This window comes from Panthera pardus, unplaced genomic scaffold, assembly GCF_024362965.1.
Source record: "Panthera pardus isolate Hobbes unplaced genomic scaffold, ASM2436296v1 HiC_scaffold_26, whole genome shotgun sequence".
In the NCBI taxonomy this organism is placed as follows: domain Eukaryota; kingdom Metazoa; phylum Chordata; class Mammalia; order Carnivora; family Felidae; genus Panthera; species Panthera pardus.
This window is the reverse complement of record NW_026526832.1, coordinates 17,759,445-17,778,806: the sequence shown is the minus strand read 5'-3', so window position 1 is coordinate 17,778,806 and position 19,362 is coordinate 17,759,445. Positions and strand designations below refer to the sequence as shown.

At 43.0% G+C, this 19,362-nt stretch overlaps 2 protein-coding genes across 3 annotated transcripts in view; one reads left to right on the top strand and one right to left on the bottom strand.

Moving 5' to 3' along the window:
- The first annotated feature begins 19 nt into the window (after window positions 1-19).
- Window positions 20-17,406, top strand: LOC109266402 (uncharacterized). Its single transcript, XM_019448404.2, has 3 exons — window positions 20-980; window positions 15,927-15,984; window positions 16,595-17,406. Exons 1-3 carry the CDS (start codon window positions 897-899, stop codon window positions 17,053-17,055), a joined length of 603 nt encoding a protein of 200 aa, XP_019303949.2. The 5' UTR covers window positions 20-896; the 3' UTR covers window positions 17,056-17,406.
- Window positions 6,116-19,362, bottom strand: part of ALK (ALK receptor tyrosine kinase) — a 666,217-nt gene continuing 652,970 nt past the window's right edge. For both annotated transcript variants that reach the window (XM_053891034.1, XM_053891035.1), the window contains 3 exons: window positions 12,760-12,894; window positions 11,972-12,062; window positions 6,116-8,954 (listed from right to left, as the gene is read on the bottom strand). In XM_053891034.1, the coding sequence (XP_053747009.1) occupies window positions 8,268-8,954; window positions 11,972-12,062; window positions 12,760-12,894 (913 nt within the window). In that variant the 3' untranslated portion in view covers window positions 6,116-8,267. The remainder of the gene's footprint in view (window positions 8,955-11,971; window positions 12,063-12,759; window positions 12,895-19,362) is intronic.

The following is a 19,362-nucleotide window of genomic DNA, read 5'->3' as shown; positions in this document are numbered from 1 at the left end:
CGAGAGCACACGGGTTCATCCTTCACTTGTTTTCGTACCACTGTGACTTGGATTTGTCCCATCCTTCTAGTGTCTTCAAAAGTATCATGCTTTCGGGGCACCTGGGTGGCTCAGGCACTTGAGCGTCTGACTTCGGTTCAGGTCATGATCTCATGGCTTGTGGGCTCGAGCCTGCGTCAGGCCCTATGCAGACAGCTCAGAGCCTGGAGCCTGCTTCGGATTCTGTGTCTCCCTCTCTCTCCGCCCCTCTCCCGCTCACACTCTGTCTCTGTCTCTGTCTCTCTCAAAATAAACACAATAAAAAAAATTTTGCTTAAAGTATCATGCTTTCTACTAAGCAAGTAAAGTTGTGTTTTTATCCACCCTCCTGCTGTATCGTTTTGAAGGACAGAGAGCCATTTAAAAGAAGAAAGGGGTTTCTACAGTTTTCTAAAATTGCTTAACTTTCTTTTGTACCGGTGGGATTTCATTTGTTTATTTAGGGTAGGATAGAATATTTTGAACTTAGATTTAAAAAACATATAAATAATTACCTACATTCTTCTAAAAAACTTTATTTTTCATTTTAGGGTAATTTGGTGGGAATAGTTTTTAAGTGCTTAAAAGTGTTCGGTTGCAGACGTTTGCGGACTCTGAACTTGGAGACGTGGCAGTCTTGTTCTGAGTGCCTTGTGCCCTCCTCTCCGAAGCTGCATATGCCCCTCTCGTGTTTTATTTTTCTCCTCAGCATTTGCCATCCTTGGTCACGCTCAACTTTCTGCTTAGCATTATTTCTCTCTTCCCTGACTAGATGGAGGGGTGGATTTTGACTGGTTCATTGCTCTGTCCCTGACACCTGGAGTAATGCTTGGCGCCTAGTGGATGCTCAGTGAATGCTTGTTGAATGAACAGAGGCAATGAAGGCCATCGACGGTTCAAAGTGGAGATGTTATCTAGCTGACTTCAGACAGGTGGCCTCGAGAGACCCGGCCGTGGAACAGGTAATTGTGCTGGGGAAGGAAGGAAAGAGGACAAGAAAGGTTAGAGTCACGGTAGTCCAACTTTCCCCCACAACAGTGACCTGCAGAAGATAGAAAGGAGCTGCTGGATAGGAGAAGGGGAGGGCACAGCAACAGGGTCCCCTGAGGCACCAGCCTGTGTGTTTTCCCTGGGGCGGGGAGGGGCTTTGAATTTCTAGTTGGATAGGATGGCAAGTCAGAGGATGGAGTAGCACGTATGGTCTGATGCCGAGTGTGCCCGACGTTGGTCCGTGGTGCCAAACGTTTTTACTCCAGGGTTTCGTTTCGGACCATTTAGAATACGTGATAGCATCATTTAGGCCGCACTGACCTATGGCTAGAGACCCAATGTATTAAGAATCCTTCTTAATTGAGAAATAGATCTAATAATTGTAACTACTCACTTGACAATTTTTAACTAAATGATTGACTCAGAGACATAATAGGTATCACCACATTGCAAGCCAGGGGGAGAATTTTTTTATTTTTTTCATGCCCTTTTTTTTCCCACTATACTTATAATACAAATACAGTAGTTAATACAAAACTCACATCATCACATATATTTTTAGTAATTATCTAATAATCTCCCTTGCTACATAGGCCCTTATTTACAGTGTCACATATAAAGCTGCTTGAACATACGACAGACTTTCCTAATGACGCTTGTGTGTAGGCTGAACGAGTTAAATCGGACACGTTAGGATTTCGTGATAAGCAGAACATGATACTTTTGCATAGGCAAAAAGAATTTCCTCTACCAAAATTTTTGCTAATGCTCCTTTCGCAGGAGGGGAAAAGAATTGGAGTTGATGGGCACATGTTACCCACGAGACTGTATTTTCTTTGTGCTTGGTAGAAATGAGCTGATTTTCTGCCTACGGCCTCTCCCTCGAGGAGAACACCAAGAGGTGTGGGAACCTTTTCTCCTCTTGTTCCTTTAGAATGTCTCAAGTGGGTGGAATCTTCATGCTGAAGCAGCAGCAAGCTTCAACATTTTCATCACATACTCTACAGTTCAGACAGGGCAGTGGGGTGCTCGCAGTAGTGCTGAGGGGGGGCAGGAAGTTCTGAATTAGTAAAAAATTAGGCTCTAGCTTAAAATAAAATGTTCCTAAAGACCACTAGTGTCATTTAAAAAGTGCTCACGAATCTGGCTTAAATTCAGCTCTAAAATTCTAAACGAACAGACTGGTGTGCTGCTTCTGTAGATATTGAGGGTATTGACCCACATGCACAGCCCTGGAGGAGTTTGGTCTCAGGGTTGGCTATTTTGTCAGAGTCGTTTGAATTGGATAGGTGAAATTAAATGGTCTCAGAAATCTACTTGGACTGCACTGGATTTGAGTTTTACTCATTTCTGGAGCATAGGGGGTGTCAGTACCCAGATGCTGTGTCCTCATTGGCCCGAGCCAATCTCCTAGAGCTTAAGTTCTTTGAGCTCCAGCCCAACAGAACTGAGGCTGGCTTTCCTCGAACTAGACTTACTTTCTTCAGGACTGAACTGATTACTCTTCACATAACAAACCAGACTGGCAGAGAAATGAATCATGTTAAAATGATACACAAAGCTTCAAGCATTCTTTTTATTCTTGTCCTAAATATGACTTCTGAGATTCAGCTTAAATCTCAGTACGCAGGGCTACTGACATTGGCTGCCCCTGACAGTTCTCGTTATGAAGGAGAGGTGTTACTCTCCAATATCTTTGGAAAAAAATATCCTAAGATGGATTTTAAAATGAATCCTGATAGCCACAAAAAGTCCCATATCGATGGCAGGGAAAGTGAATTTTGCATTACAGATAACAGAGAAGAGTAAAGTGAAAAACGCCAGCCCCCTTTACTGACCCTGCTAGTGAAAGTGAATTTCTAATAAGAATTCCAATAGATTGTATGTATCAGTTCGAAGGATTGTGGTTTTCTCAAACCCTCCTGCCCCTTTCTTGAAGGGAATAGAGTTTAGGGAATAAAGAAGTCGCCTGGAGTTTCGGGAGGCCTCACTTCACACTGCCCGGTGTGTGGCCAAGGAGAGTCCAGTGTGATACTGTGCACTAGGCTCCTGTCTTGCATGAAACTTGACCAGCTGCTTATTGGTGCATATGCGTGCAAAAAGAATCTGCCTTTAACATTATTCTATTTCTTCCGAGAGCTGTGAAATACTGTACAAATATTATTTGAAATAATGCAAAAGTGTTAATTTTTTTTTCTCTCAAGGAGTAGAGGTACTAAGATGTAGAAAATTTGCCTGCAGTCTTCACAATTGCATCTTTCGGTGGGACATTTGAACTGGCTCTCTTTGGAGATTCCCTATTTCTAGATGCACTGTGAAGACATATTATCTGCAACAAGTTTCAAAGACTTGCTATCCAGTAACAGTAGGTGTGTCTATAAACCTGAGAAGAGGGATTCTGTCCAATCCTCTGTAATTGGGAGAGCGGACTCCCGTTATCCTCGTTTAGGACCGCCTGACTCCGCAGACACCTCCTGGTCCCAAACTTGTGGCTTATTCTGGGCTTTGTTCTGTGGCTCTGGGAGTGGAGAGCGGGAGGTGCAAATTGGCAGTGGACAGGAAGTGCATCAGACCTATCGTGAAATATCGGGTGTGGCAAAAGAGAACCTTCCAAAGATAAGTTTTATGATTTTACTTTGCCAATAAGTCTGCAGTTGTAACAGACATTAAGGGAAGTGAGTGGTGTGGTGCCGAAGGCGTGAAGGTTGTTAAATGGACGTGATTCTCATAGTCCTGCTGCTTTCTTTCAGGAAACCACCCGATTAACTTTCTTCGCTAATTTTATGGTTTGCTAAAGAGATCTTTGAATAGAAAGAATAAACAGAACTGAGACTATAAACTTCTTTCTGGTCCGCTTCCGTGTAAAGACGAAACGTAATTTGGCTTACTGGGATGACACACTGAATTAATTGGCTTTGGCTCCCAATGCATTAGGGGTCAAGGTGTCAAGGTTAATGAAAGGCACACACGTGTGCCCACACACCACTCCTTTCCTGTGGGTTTGGGGCCGGGTGTTGGGATTTGCCTCACACAGAGGTGAAGTCTCATATTGTTAAGTGAGAAAGTGAGGGTTCACCTAACTTGCTTGAGTCACAGGGGTTGGTAACTGCACCCGGGGCTCTTAGCTGCTGCCCGGTCTGCCTGCCATCTCTCAAGGAGGTGCTGAGAGCTAAACCAGCCAAAATATTATAATCATCTGAAGTTCTGTCAATCTGCTATTCACCTATATTGGCAGATATTAAAACATAAACATTCTAGACTCTAGCAACATACACTAGTTGCTGAAGCTTAGTGGGAGTTCGTTTAATATGACTGTCTTTCAACTAATACCAGCTGACGTGCCTCTGAGTGAGCACTGGAGTGATGGCAGGATAAATAATTGTAATTGCTTTCAAGGAGGCAGTAGCCTTGGTAGATAGATGGAGTAAGGGAGATAGCTAGAGCGTGGGCAACAGAGGCAGCTGAGAAGTGGACTTTGGGCCAGCACTACAGACTCTGGTGTTTGCGGTCGTTCCGAGGTTAGCCCGGTAGCGCATCTTTACCTGAAGGGTAACACTTGTTTTACGTTTACTGAACACTGACGAGCGGGGAAGTCCTTGCTTCGGTAGTGTGGTTATAGTTCGTGTTCCTTCCTGCCCCCCACCCCCATTGTAGGTAATGGTCTGTTCTTACACTGAACTTTTCCAATGTTTCAAAATTAAGTTAGAGCTAAAAATAGCTTTGTGCTTGGGTAGCGCATTAAAAGTGAAATACACCTACTCAGGATACCAAAGGAAAACAGAATCTTAATAGAAGCCTTACTGTTTGTTCTCAATAATTCTCTTTTATTTTAGGGCATCCTATGGAGGATTACGGGAATGCTGGGTTTTGTTTTGCATGTTCGCACAACATGGGCAACCATCTGCTGCGATGAACTTAGCAAAGTCAAATTGTATGTTCTTTGGGGACCCATTTAAAGAGTCATTAGCTAAAGACAGATTGACAACACACTTCATACAGTTTTATGAGTCTTGTCATGGGGAGTCTGTTATCAAGGGTAGTCTGAATTTATATGCATCTTGTTTTTAGGTCCACAAAGCTCATGTGAATGTTAATCTTGCTGTTATTGGAGAGAATCTATTAAAGTAGTCTGATCACTTCGAATTTCTTAGTAAAGTTAAGTTAATCTGCAGTTACAATCTCTTGTAGCTCTAGAGCTTGCCAAGTATTATATGAAGCAGCCAGAAAATTTTTAAAAAATTGTTCAAACTGATGAAGTATCTTCCTTTTTGTGGTGCTTATTTTTAACATTTAAGCCAAGTTTTAAGTGTGATAGAGTCTTCTTATCCTTTTGAGCTGAAAAGGACTGGGTTCTAGCAGGTTCTTGCTACTGTTACTAAACAAGTGGCAGATGAAACCAAACCTGGTACAAACAGGAGAACCAGGAGGCCCAGAGGGGTGGGTACAAGGGCAGGGACATAGAGGCACATTGTGACTTTGGAAGTTCTCCCCACACCCAGCCCAGATCACTTGGGAATTGAGGAGGCATCTGAGCGAGTGCTTGTGCTTGTATACACTTCGTAATCTCCATGAGGGGCAGCGAGGAAGGGAAACCATTCTCCCCATTGCACACGGAGGTGCTGAGGTCCAGGCAGATCCGATACCCCAAGGGGAGCCGGGACTTGCACCCTAACTGGTGGGAGAGAATCCAGTCTCCTGACTACTACGTAGATCATACTCTTTAAGAAAAATTAAGTTTATTCCCGCTCTTTTGATTTGCTGTGATTTTGAGGTGCCGCATATTAAACTGGTCATTCTCTTACAGATTGCCAGTTTCCCAGTGGTACGGTTGTGAACTTGTGGTGAGCTTCCTTACGGATACGGAATATAAATAAGTTATTCTAGCTTATGGTTTAACAACATGGCTTCTCTAAACTGTCATTGTGTCTGTTCGTGCTCTAGGTCGGACTCTTCTATCATAGTGAATAAACAAGAGCATCTCTGGCATCTGTATGAATGGCCGTGGCCTTCTGGCCGGGGCAATACTGAGAGGTCAGTAGTTGGAATTAATTTTGTGGTGATACCTAGGGCTTACAGTGAGTTAAATGAAACATCTTGAGGTCATATCTCAGTGTGGAGGTGTTTATTTACTTATCCACGTATACAGGCTTTTAAGACTTGACTATCATTTACATGAAAATTGATACCAATGAAGACAATTAGAATCAGCAAATCAAACTCAGTGGTAGTAAGGCACAACCTGAAAATGTAATGGATTTATAGTTTTTAAGAAGAGACAGGGATACAGTTTCCGCCCCCCTCCCCTCCCCCCCACCATTAATGACAATAAAGAGTTGGCTGTTTAGCCATGTAGCATGCTCCCTGTTTAACTGGTTACTGGTGTTACAGATCTAAAATGAAATCGTTCTTCTCAGTTCTTGTCAGCTCCCCTGTCATTATCCTTTAGGAGACTGCGTCTCAAAGTATCACTCTTGGGCCCCTTTAGGTGATTTATGAGTTAGATTAATGTTGACATAATTGGACTGTTTACTTTTGTACCTGGCATGAGCCAGAACTGTACTGATTATTTTTGGCAGTTAAGATAAAGAAAAAGTGGTGTTGAGGGTATCAGATGTGCAGAACCACTGACTAGGGCAAGGCATCTGCCATAGAAAGAATGGACACTTGTCCAGAGTTGGCCTAGAACAGAATGGCTTTCCCACATCCAAAGTGATACTTGTGATGTGGGCGAAAGTGGGGCGGTGGGGGAAAAGGCGGATATGTACATATAGTCCTTTTGCTCGGGAATGCTCAGAGCCTAGCAAGGAATGGAAAATGCTCTCCTCCCGAAGCAATGCTTTGGCACAGCTACCACCAGGAAAGAAGCTGAGCAAAGGGCCGGAGGAGCAGCAGAAAGAAAGAACGACGTGAAAATTCACTGGTAAAGCCTTGTTGCGTAGGTGTGTGTGTGTCAAATTCAACTGGTCCCCAGTTCATTTTCGTGGAAATAAACGTAATGTGTGAAAAACAAGTTCAGAGCCCCCACGACAACATGCCAGTGTCAGTCTCTGCACGCCACTGCCCTGCAGCCCCTCTCCTCTCTGCCCCCCCCGAAGAAGAATTCTGTGTTTCGGTCTGCATTTGGTAGCTAGACACACGATGCTATGTATGTTTGAGCAGATGTGTGTCCCCTCGTCCACTGGGATCACATGATGCAGGGGGATGAACGTAGGTGAACACTGGAAGGAAGGACACTGCACCCCTCCTCAGGACCACTGACGGCCTGTTACTCCAGTGACCTGCCTGTCACTTGCAGGTGGACACGTCAGCGTGGTAACTTTCATGATGGAAACTGTTGGAAGGTTTTGGCCGGGGATGTATTGATACCTAGGCCCGTGAAGGGATGGGTTTCTATGCTTCAATGTATCACTGCTGCTTAAGATTTTTGCTTTTAAAAGATCAGAGTTTAATTAGTGGAAAGTTTTAAATTAAGTAAGTGATAATGCAAATCTTGAGTTTTCAATCCAGTAGGAATCCTCACACTCAGTTTTCCCCTTTTTAGTAGGAGGGTTTTCTTAAGGCATGAGGTATATTAGCAGGATGTTTGAATCTCTGGATCTGTACGTACGGTGTTTTGTATCATATTCAAAGTACGCTGAATATCTGCTTTTCATTCACACGAGTGTATTCACATTTTCTTTATGGTACCGTAACTATTCATGTTTTTACAATCATCGTTGAATCAGCGCAATCGAAAGCATCCGGACATCATCTAAAGGGACATTTCAGTTAGTTGTCTCTGATTTTTCCTTGCCCGGTAAAGAATGAATGTCTTTCCCCGTGCCAGCCCATTACAAGCACCTCCTTTATTTCTGTTCCCTCCCCCCTCTTCAAGTGGTCCCGGTCCACATCAGCAAGGTAAGGAGCCACCCATGACTCCGACTATGAGACACATAAGCAGCGAATTCTGACTGCACTGAGGCAGAGCACACACAGTTTGAGAGAAGCAGGAGGCAGCATACATCAAACGCCCCCAAGTCGGGGCCTTGTGTTTCTCGCTTGTCTTTATGATATTTTTCTTCTTTTGAAAGAATGAGATGAACCCATGCTCGAAACCTTTTCCTAAAGCATTTTGAAAATACAGCTGTTTCTGTGGCACTTCAAAACAAGTTGGCACAAAATGAAAAGCGACGTTTGGTCTCTGGTTGTGGGGGAGCCATTTCCTGTCCCTCCTCCACGGGCTCAGGGTTCCCAAGGAAGATAAATGAGTGCCCGTGGGCTCAGGGCCCAGGCTGGTTTTTCAGAATGGTGTCCTCGTAATGACTGGTTCCAGGGGCAGTGGTGGCCTCTAAAGGTAAGCCCTGTTGCTGGTAGCCATAGTTGACGTTTCCACACGGGAAGTGACGTAGCCTGAACAGAGGCACTTCCTTCATGTTGGCAGTCAGCGAGGATGGTTCTAGGAGCAGAGAGGCGCCCGGAAGTCTGCCAGTTGCAACGTTCGGTGGGACGGTACAGCTTCCCTCACGTCCCAGGTTTCCTCTCTCATGGTGCTCCTTCTTTGCCGGAGGATTGTTCTTTTTGGGGGGTTTCTCTGTAAACCATGAGCCATAAGTTGGGTTCCATAGGCTGGTGGGTTTGTTTCTGGATCCCTGGACTTTGTGTAGCTCTGATGGCGGGTTGGACTGAGAGAACGCCATATTAACGTGTCCCCCTTCCACGGCGGGCCCCCTGGTGACGCGAACAGAGAGCTCCGCGGCCGTGGGTTTCTTGGAGGCTTTGCCTGAGGAAGTGGAAGGCAGAGGGGGCGGGGCAGCTGGATCCTGCCCTTCCTCCCGTTTAGCTTGTGGAGGGGAGACTAGGAGAGGAGGAATACCCTCCGGGTCTTGGGGCCTCATGGGCACCTTTTCTTCCTCCTCCACGAGTGGGCCATACTCTATGGGCAAAGCGGTGTTGATCACGTCTGGGTCCTACAGGTGGGAGAAACAAACCGATTAAGATGCTGAATCACAGAATTGTTGGATCTGGAAGATCCCTTAGCGATGGTCTCATCCAAACTTACTTTACAGATGAAGAAACCATTCAGCGTTTATTGGGAATATATTAATTCATAGGCACCGGGGAATAGGAAGTGAACGGGAATCATCCGCATCCTTGAAGAGCTCGCAGAGGAAACCCTAGTATAGAAGTGTCAGGTGCTGGGAAGCAGCCAACTGCCCGGGGCAGGGGAGGTGACCAGGACAGGCTATGCAGGCTATGCCCACCACCTTGGGCAAATCTTGCAGATTCAAGGGTTAAAAAAATATATAAATCAGTTTAAAAAATTCCAGTGTATTCCCAATAAAATCCTTCAACTACAAAAGTCTGTGTGTTTGACTTCGTGTGTGTGTGTGTGTGTGTGTGCGCACATGTGTATGCACACGTGTGTATGCACGCAGGACAAGAGGGAGGGGAAGGGAGGAGAGGAGACACAAACGCCGTGTTGGCTTACAAGATTTATCTCTTCTAGGCTGGGGCACCTGGATAGCTCAGTCGGTTAAGCACCCCACTTCAGTTTGGGTCATGGTCTTGTGGTTTGTGAGTTCGGGCCCCATGTTGGGCTCTGTGCTGACAGCTCAGAGCCTGGAGCCTGCTTCGGATTCTGTGTCTTCCTCTCTCTCTGCCCCTCCCCCTCTCATGCTCTTTCTCTGTCTCTCAAAAATAAACATTAAAAAAAAAAGATTTCTGTCTTCTCGGGGCACCTGGGTGGCTCACTCGGTTAAGCATCCGACTTCGGCTCAAGTCATGATTTTGCTATCCATGAGTTTGGGCCCCACATCGGGATCTGTGCTGACAGCTCAGAGCCTGGAGCCTGCTTTGGATTCTGTGTCTCCCTCTCTGCTCCTCCCCCACTCACTATCTGTCTCTCTCCCTTAAAAATAAAAACATTAAAAAAAAAAAGATCTCTTTTCTTCCTAGCTACCTTCCATTTTCATATTTGGCTGGGCTACACTTGATAACTTTTCCCCTGTTACATCTTTGTGTGTGCAGATTACACAGTGGTTCTTTATCTGGCCTGGATACGCTCAGCCTCTTTGTGAAACCCACGAAATGTTGCAGTGCTGTGAGGAAAACCACTTACAAACCCGACTTTGTGCTAGATCATTTTTATAGCAGTGGATTGTAATATAGAAAGGCAGAAGCAGTTGCCAGAGATTGGAAGAAAATTTGTGGAAGGAAGCTTAAACTTGGGGGAATTTAATTCTTTAATATTTTATGCAAATTGGGAAAGCCATTGCTTCAGTTTTGCAGAAGAGCACATTGGTCCAGGATTTGTCAACAAGGAGCGTGAGAATAAAAATAACTACATCCTGGTTCTCTTATTCTTTAGTTCTTTCCCTGTTAATTATTAATCTCTATGGGGGGAGTCATTCAAAATATACTTGTACAGAATTACCTGCTTTTAAGAGGGATGTTATATACTTTGGAGAAAAATTACTCCGAAGTGTGTGTGTGTGTGTGTGTGTGTGTGTGTGTGTGTAGACACACACACACACACACATATTTAAGTGGGTATATTCCATTAGTATAACAATAACCTAAAATGCCATTCACAGAACACCAAGTTTTCTGAAAGAACCCCAAATAACTTGATATCTAGATAAATGCCAGTGCCCTCACTTTTTTTTTATGTTTTTATGTTATTTTTGAGAGAGAGACAGAGTGAGAGTGGGGGAGGGGCACAGAGAGACAGAGACAGAATCCGAAGCAGATTCCAGGCTCCAGGCTCCGAGTTGTCAACGCAGAGCCCGATGTGGGGCTTGGACTCACGAACCGTGAGATCATGACCTGAGCTGAAGTCTTGTCGCCCAACCGAGTGAGCCACCCAGTTGCCCCAGTGCCTTCACTTTTGAACTGAAGATGCTGGAAGGGTGAGACTCTGGTGCTGGCAATGAAGGATGTGGCTTGAACATGTATGTGTCTCCTGTCACAACTAAGGTGATTTAGAGAGGTCGTGGCTCATTGTCTGACTTCTGAAATACTCTCGAGAGTCAGATATCCTGGCAGAATGAGAGCCGACAGAGGGAAAGATGGGTGGAGAGGTGACACTGCCACAGGGAGGGAGCATCCCTGAAGGGTCAGCTGGTGGTACAGGTGGAGGGACTCCTGGGGGGGGGACAGGGGGGCACCATGCAGCTGGTGATGCAGGTGGAGGGGCTCCACCTCCACTGACACGTGGGGAAGGGGGTGAGACTGGGTGTAGATGTCCAGGCAGGGGGGGAAATGAATTCTTAGCTTCTCTTCTCCTGAGGTAGGAGGCATAGTCTGCTAGAATGGGGTAGAAGAGGGAGAATTTAGAGTCCTTTTTGAAAGAAAGAAGGACCAGCAGTACTGCTAGGAAGCTGTGTGGCTTGGAGAAACCTCTCCAAGCCTCAACTCATCTGGAAAGTGGGGATATTTTGTGTACCTGACTGAGGATACAATGGAATACATGGAAAGCGATTTGCGTATTACAGATGCTGTACTAACGCCTTTGATGATGTTACAATTTCTCCGAATCACGTTGTTCCTCCCTTGAATCCCTCTGATATAGGTCATTGGGCATAGGATTTAACAATTATATACTGGCAGTGGTTTCACATTAGCATTTCTCTAGCCACATCATAAACTGTTTGAGAGCAGGTGTTTCCCATACGTCTCTGAAGCTCCAGTTTTGTCTACAAAACCATTAGTTACCCAGTAGGGTTTTAGTCAACACTTGTGAGTCCGATTCCCTAATATTATTGAGTGTCTGAAACTGTGTCATGTGTTGGTGAAGGAAGAGGCGGTAACTAGCATTTATTTCCAAACCGGGCAAACTGAGGCACTCGTCATTTTACTGCAGAGATAAACAACCATTCTAGTGATTGCAACTCCCTATTTCCTGGCTGGTTTAACTTTCATTTCACATTTTGGTATTTGCCATCTTTTCCATATAAATGCTGGTCAAAGGGAAAAGAGTTTATACCTGGGTGCAGTATTCAATCCTCTCCAAAATTATGGCAAAGTTGGGCCTATCTTCAGGCTGATGTTGCCAGCACTGGGTCATTATCCGGTATCTAAAAGAAGAGTAAGCACACTCATTAAAACCGGGAGAAACAAGGGTGAAAAATAGTTTCCCCAGCACATTCCCAGGGGGACCAGAGGTGGCACTGTCTTGGAGAGTGAAAACTCATCTATGTCCCATGTGGCTGGCACATGCCGCCCTCTGCCGCTGGGCCAAGGAATCGCGCCCAGGTCTAAGGCTATTAGAACACCAAAGCTCATTAACAGACGTCCTGGTGTTTACATGAAATATGGCTCCTCTCATTCCATTTCTGAACTAAAGTCACCTCTGGGGAAGAATATTCTAATTATATTTCCCATCTGCCTTGCTTGTGGGAAGGAGGTGAGGGATGCCCAACAAGACAGCAGAAAATGCAGGGATTGGAAATCTTTAAAGGTGACTTGAAACAGATGGCATAGGGCAGCCGGGGTGGAGTCTGGGACACAGATTCCTAAGAGGTGTGGGGGAGCCTGGTGAGTGCACAGCCTCCAGTCAGCAGATGACCTTTCAAGTCATGACATTACTGCTTTCGAGGGGCTGGAAGACTAACCCTCCTCACGGAAGTCACAGACACACTCCTATCCTGGGGCATATTAAATGAGGTCAGCCATCTGCCCCTTCATCTTAAAAAAGCATATGTGGCTGCAATATTTTTTTAAAAGGAAAATCATCCTTAGCAACTTGTAGAAATGTTCCCAAAAGAGTCATACACGGGCCCAGGACAGTTCTTAGGTGGGTCCATCCGCCCTCCGCTGGTGACGAACTCCAGAACTTCCTGGTTGCTTTTGCTAGGGTATGGCATGTATCCAAGAGAAAATATTTCCCACAGCAGCACTCCAAAGGACCTGTGTACAGAACAGAAGATATGATATGGGCACACACACGCACACACACACGCAGATAGATAGACATACACATACAGATATAAAATTTGACTCTTTTGTTACACATTTTCCCAAATTGGGAATTCTTAATATGGAGAACAACAACAAAAAGAATGAGAAAGTAGCCACATGCGATGCTCCATAAAAAGGTAACCATTGTTAGCATGTTCTTTTTTTGTTCCAGTCAAGTTCCTGTACTTAGATTTTTTTTTTTTAACATCACTGCAGTTATATTTAATAAGGAATTTTGAACCTTGACTGTTTTTGCAGTTTCCATTACAGGATAAACATTTTCTATGCCAATAGAAACATTTGAAATGGTCCCAAAACATTCCCGGGAGTAGTTGTGCCATAATTTGCCTAATCATTTCCATATTGTTTTTAATTTTTTACAGTATTTCAAAGACTGTGATGAACATCTTTGTGCATTTTTTAAAAGAACAATTTCCTTAGGAAAAATTCTTCAAATTTGGGATTAGGATAATCTAGTAAAATCTAGGATAATTCTAGTAGAATGACTAGATCAAAAGAAGATGAACACTAAAAAATTCTTGGCACATACTGTCCACTTCCACTCTTCCAAATGTGTCATTCCCAATCACCAAGCAGCACTATGCAATAATGCATCAGACATTCTCCCCAACATTGAGTATTCTTATCAAAAATGAGAATTATTGCTGATTTTAAGGTAGAAAATGGTAGAATCTTTTAGATTATATTTATTGACTTGATAATGAACACGGTTGTTTTCTCAAGTATATTTGCTTCCTTCCCCCCCCCCCCCCATGAATTGTTTGTATTTTTTGCCCATTTATGTCTACATATTGTTTTGGTATTTATTAATTTTCTTTTTTATTTGTAGACCTACTTTATCAGAGATACTAACCTTTACCCAAAATTGAAATAATTCTATCAGTTGCTTTCTAATTCCACTTTTTAGCATCCCAAAGATTTTTATTTTTAGGTAGTCAAATCTATTTTTTAAAATTTTGTGATTTCCTCCATCTGTTTTATAGAGTGTACAATCCTCCCTTCACCAAAGACTAGATGAGTATTTGCTGTTTTCTTCTAAGTTGTATTTGTTCTTCCTCTCCAGCTGGATTTGAGAACTTAGTTTGGTGTGTGGTGTGAGGTAAGGGTCTACATTGAATCATTTGCAAACAACCAATTCTCTAATACTATTCATAGAATAATTTTCCCCTGACTATTGACTTGTGAGTAAAAACACGTCTGTTTCTGAGCTCTCTATTCACTTCATCTATTTGCCTGCTCCTTGCATGATGCCATTCTGTGTTACATTTTGTGTATTTATGTTGCAATATCTGGTAGGACACTTTTTTCCTTAAGAAATGTAGTTGAATTCTCATTTGTTAATCCGTTTTAAATGACCTTTATTTTTTTGTTTTATTAAAAATTTTTTAATGTTTATTTTTGAGACAGAGAGAGACAGAGCATGAGTTGGGGAGGGGCAGAGAGAGAGGGAGACACAGAATCCGAAGCAGGCTCCAGGCTCTGAGTCGTCAGCATAGAGCCCGATGTGGGGCTTGAACTCACGGAATGTGAGATCATGACCTGAGCTGAAGTCGGACGCTCAAATGACTGAGCCACCCAGGCGTCCCTAGTTTTATTTTTTTAATGTTTACATTCATTTTGAGAGAGAGAAAGCGCATGAGCGCAAGTCAGGGAAAGAAAGAGAGAGAGAGAATCCCAAGCAGGATCTGAGCTATCAGCGCAGAGCCTGATGTGGGGCTCAAACTCACGAACTGTGAGATCATGACCTGAGCCAAAACCAAGAGTTGGACGCTTAACAGGTGCCCCCATTTTAAATAAACTTTAAAATGATGCTATCATGTTTCAGAAGCATCATCTTTCATATTTTGACTAAAATGTTTTTTTTAGCCTTTAATTTCTTACTTAGCTTTTTGGCAAAAAGAAAAAAAAAGGGTCTATCCTTGTTTTTGCATCTGGGTGTAGTTTTCAGATGTTAATAAATATTCTATCAAAAATTGTAGAGAACTATAGCTTCTCCATCTCCTAAGGAAAAAAAAAGTACATCATCTTGGTGAAATTTCAAAGATTCTCGTGAGGAGCATTGGGCAAAGATATTGTCCATATTTTTCAGGTGAGAATTCTAAAGCAGAGGTTATTATACAGTTAATCTGAGACAGACTGGAATACGTTATTAGATCTCTCGATTCTGCTAACTACAAATTGCCTGGTGTATATATTCTTCTCGGTTTGGTGGTTTGTCTTCCCCCAAGGCAAAACAAAATAGGCAAAATCATGCAAAAAAACCTGGTAGTAAGGCATAATGAATTCCAGCTATCTTTTTTCTGCCTGTCTAGGTAGCTAGAGAAATAGATTGTAGTATCCTTTGAGAGAAGCAGCATATTAGACAGCAAATAGATATTTATTTTCTTGGTTTGGAGTTCAAAGGAGCAAGAGGCAGTGTTGGCATAGAACTTTGATAATTTTAGGTAAGGAGAGTTGTCATATTTAGCAAATAGCCATACAGGAACCATATTTCTTCCAGACAAACAAGAGATGCTTTTAAAATATAAGTATATCCCAAATACTCCCTGGGATATACTTATACTAAAAAATTATTCACTGTTCATCTGAAATACAATTTTAACTGGTCATCTTTTATTTTATGTGCCAAATGGTTCTATGTTTTGTGTGCCAAATGGTTCTTTAATCACCTATAAGTCTGTCCTAAGTAGGAGCAATAGAGCCCACGGCTTTGCCCCAAAACATTCAAAGCCAAATAAAAACAAGTATTTAAAAAAAAACAAACAAACAAGATACTCTTCCTTCTCTTGGTATTAAACTTGCTCTGCCTGAAATTAAAGAAACAGCTTAAGTAACTGCTGATTAAATTGTTTTAAGAATTTGAATCAGTGAAGATAATCTGGTGACAAGGTTTTAAAATCGTGAATCGTGCTGTGCTCATCAGTCTTTTAAAGTTACATTTTATTTTCCCTTATTCATAGCTTGGAGCACAGTTTTTGGAAAAATGGGAACCAAAAGTGCGTCTGGCTTTTGGAACGGGTAAGTTAAGGGGATGAAAGGCAGAGCGTCGGGAATACAGTCAGTGGGATTGTAACAGCGCTGTGTGGCGACAGGTGGTAGCCACATTTGTGATGAGCACAGCATAATGTATACACTCGTCCAATCACTATGTTGTACATTATGTGTCACCTGTACTTCAACAACAACAAAAAGGTTACTGTACTGTATTTAGGTATCCAGCCAGCTGATCCCACTGTCTCCCGCAGTTCTCCTGGGAGCTCTAGACTCACAGACCAGAAGCCCACTCAGCATCTCCACTGGCCTTACAGGCATCTCAGACTGGACTTGTCCAAAAGCTCTTTCCCCACCCAACCCATCTCCTCTGTTCTCTCCAGTGGCGGCCATCCCAGGAAGTGCCCTCGACCTCACTCTTGCCACACCTCCCACTCTACAGCTGACTTTCAGCAATCCTGTCCACCCTCAAGGCACAGCTCGAATCCCACCACGGCTACTGGCTGCCCTGCCACCACTAAGCCTGCCTCTCTGTTCTCTTATCCAGAAATGGGCAGGGTTTCCCATCTTCACCTGCCCCACTCCGGTATCGCTTCATTGGCAGCCAGAGTGATTTTTTTTTTTTTTTTTTTTACAGATCCTGTCAAGCTCTGGCTTCCAACCTTTCAGGGGCATCCCATTGTGCGCTGCATAGAACCCACGTCCCCTAACCTGCTTCCTAGGGCACTCCACGTCCGGCCCCTGCCTGCCCTTCTTTCTCAACTGTCACTGGCCCTCAGGCTCACCAGCTCCAGCCATGAAGACTTGTTTTCATTCCTCAAACAAGCTCATCTTGCTTCTGCCACTGGCCTTTTACATTTAACTTTCCCCACAGCCTGGAAAACCTTCCTCTCAGATCTTTCCATCTTTCTGCCATTCAGGCATTGGGCGGTCACCTCCTCCATGGAGCTTTCCCTACCATCTGTACTAAGCAGCCTCCCTCCTCAGGCCCCTCCACCCCACCCTCTTTATCCTCTGCTTTTTTGTCTCCATGGCACTCATCAATATCCGAGGTTATGCAATTTATCTGTGTCTTTAAGCATGTTAATTAGGAAATAATGTAAGCTTTAAAAAGGAAAGGTAATATAATAGATAATTTTGTACCTAGATGTTAAACTTTTGTCTTATTTGTGTCCAGTCTCCTTTTCTTTTTTTGAAGAAAAAAAAACACAGTTAGGTCCCAACCTCCCTCCTCTCCTCCTCCCCTCCCTCCCCTTCCCTCACTGAAGTTGGAATGTAACATTCCCATCTATGTTTGCAGAGTTTCTGCAATGTGTGAAAGCATAATAACAAATCTGTATTATAGACTTGGCTTTTGTATTGTAAAATTATGCATAATGATATCCCACCCCTTTCTGGAACTTGTCTTTCTTTCAATAAAGGTTGCATACAGATTTATCCATGTTGATACATGCAGGTTTAGTGTGTTCTTTCATATTGCTAAATAGTTTTCTGTGATATCGGTAAACCACCATTTATTTCCCATCCCCCGTTTGAGGGATACTTAAGTTGTTTTTGCCTTTTCTCTATTATAAACAGTGTTGCAAATGAACATCCTTGCCCAAATCCATTTTTGTCAACCTCTAAAGTAGACACTTGGAAATAGAATTGCTGGGTCACAGGATAGACATGTGTTCAGAACGGTTACCTAATTACTGAACTTACTATCTGCATTTGGCTACGGTAGTTGGTGATGCTCTAACTTTGGTGCACATGGAATCACCCAGAGGCCTCCTTAAAACACAGATTGCTGGGCCCCACCCCTACAGCTCCTGTTTCATTAGGCCCGAGGTGAGGGCTAAGCACCTGCATTTCTAACAAGTCTCAGGTGATGCTGGGGCTGCTGATCCCAGGACCACTGTGATCCACTGGGTTTGGGTAAGTCAGATCCCAGTGACTTAAAACAACAAAGGCTCCTGCTCACATCATCAAAACATGGGTCAGGAAGGGGATTCTGATCATTGTGACTCCCCGTCTTGTGATGTGTTTCGCAATTTGGAGGACGTTTGTCCATTGTCCTCTTGGTTTCCTGTGTTGCTGTTGAGAAACTCGAAACCATTTGGATTCCCTATTTTAATCTCTGATCATTTTTTACTATTATTATTTGTCTCCTTGAAAGCTTGCAAAATCTTGAACACCACTGGTCTGAAATTTCACGATGACGTGCTTTTGCGTGGCTCTTTTTACTCACCACGCTTGGCACTTGGTGGACACTTTCATTCTGGAAATGTATGCCTTTCTGTTCTGGAAAATCCTCTTGAATTGTTTCTTTGATACGTTTATTCCCTTCGCTTCTTCTGTTCATTCTTTCTGGGACTCCCATTTGTCAGATAATTGGATCTAATGGGTCTAATCTTCTTAATTTTCTTTTCTTTTCTTTCCTACATATCCCATTGGTTCATAGTTGTTTTATTTTCTAGAAGATTTATTCAACTCTGACTTCCAACCTTTCTGTTACTTTTACATGCCTATTATCATATTAAAATATAAACTGTTTTCTTAACAATAGTTTTAGATTGTAAATGAAGGATGAAGGTAATAGTGTTCTCACATTCTTCACATTCAATTTCCCCCACTTTTAGCACCTTACATTAGTATGGTATATTTGTTACAATTAATGAGCCAATATTAAGGCATCATTATTAACTAGAACCTATAGTTTATTCAGATTTCCTTAGCCTTTGCTGGCATTTACTTTTTCTGTTCCAGGTCACCATTAGAATATCACATTTTATGTATTTGTCATATTTCCTTAGGCTACTCTTGACTTTGGCAACTTCTCAGGCTTTCCTTGTTTTTGATGACTTTGACAGTTTTGAGGAGTATTGGTCAGGGCTTTAGCAGAATGTCCATTTGGGATTTGTCTGCTTTCTTATGATTAGACTAGAGTTGTTGGGTGTGGGGAGAAAGACCACAGAGGTTAAATGCCGTTTTTGTCACATCATATCAAGGGCACATGATACCAACATGATCTATCACTATAGATATTGACCTTGACCACCTGACCTAACATGGCTGTGTGCTGCTCACATAAGCTTCAGGAGACTAATGCTCCACCTCCTTGAGGGCTCTCTCATATTTCTATTTCTAAGAACTTTTTTTTCTCTAAAACCCTTGTTTTAAACAATCTTTTGTCCTTAGATTACGGCTGCAACAATTCATCTTTCTGAGGATATTATAGTTTTTAGAAGTTTTCCTAAGATTTCTGCATTTTTCTGCCTCCAAATTCCTCTTTATATATTTGTTTCCTTCAGATTAGAATCTTCTCTCAAGCATTTCTTGATTCTTGGCTGGCTGTTCATATTTTATTACGGGGACATTACAAAGCTGATGAGAAGTTCTATGTAGATCTTACCCAGTGGGGGA

Coding starts and splice junctions, on each gene's coding strand:
- LOC109266402 (XM_019448404.2), top strand. CDS start 897: ATGAAGGCCATCGACGGTTCAAAGTGGAGATGTTATCTAGCTGACTTC. Junction 981..15,926: donor GAGACCCGGCCGTGGAACAG/GTAATTGTGCTG, acceptor CCTTATTCATAG/CTTGGAGCACAGTTTTTGGA. Junction 15,985..16,594: donor GCGTCTGGCTTTTGGAACGG/GTAAGTTAAGGG, acceptor TTTTTTTTACAG/ATCCTGTCAAGCTCTGGCTT.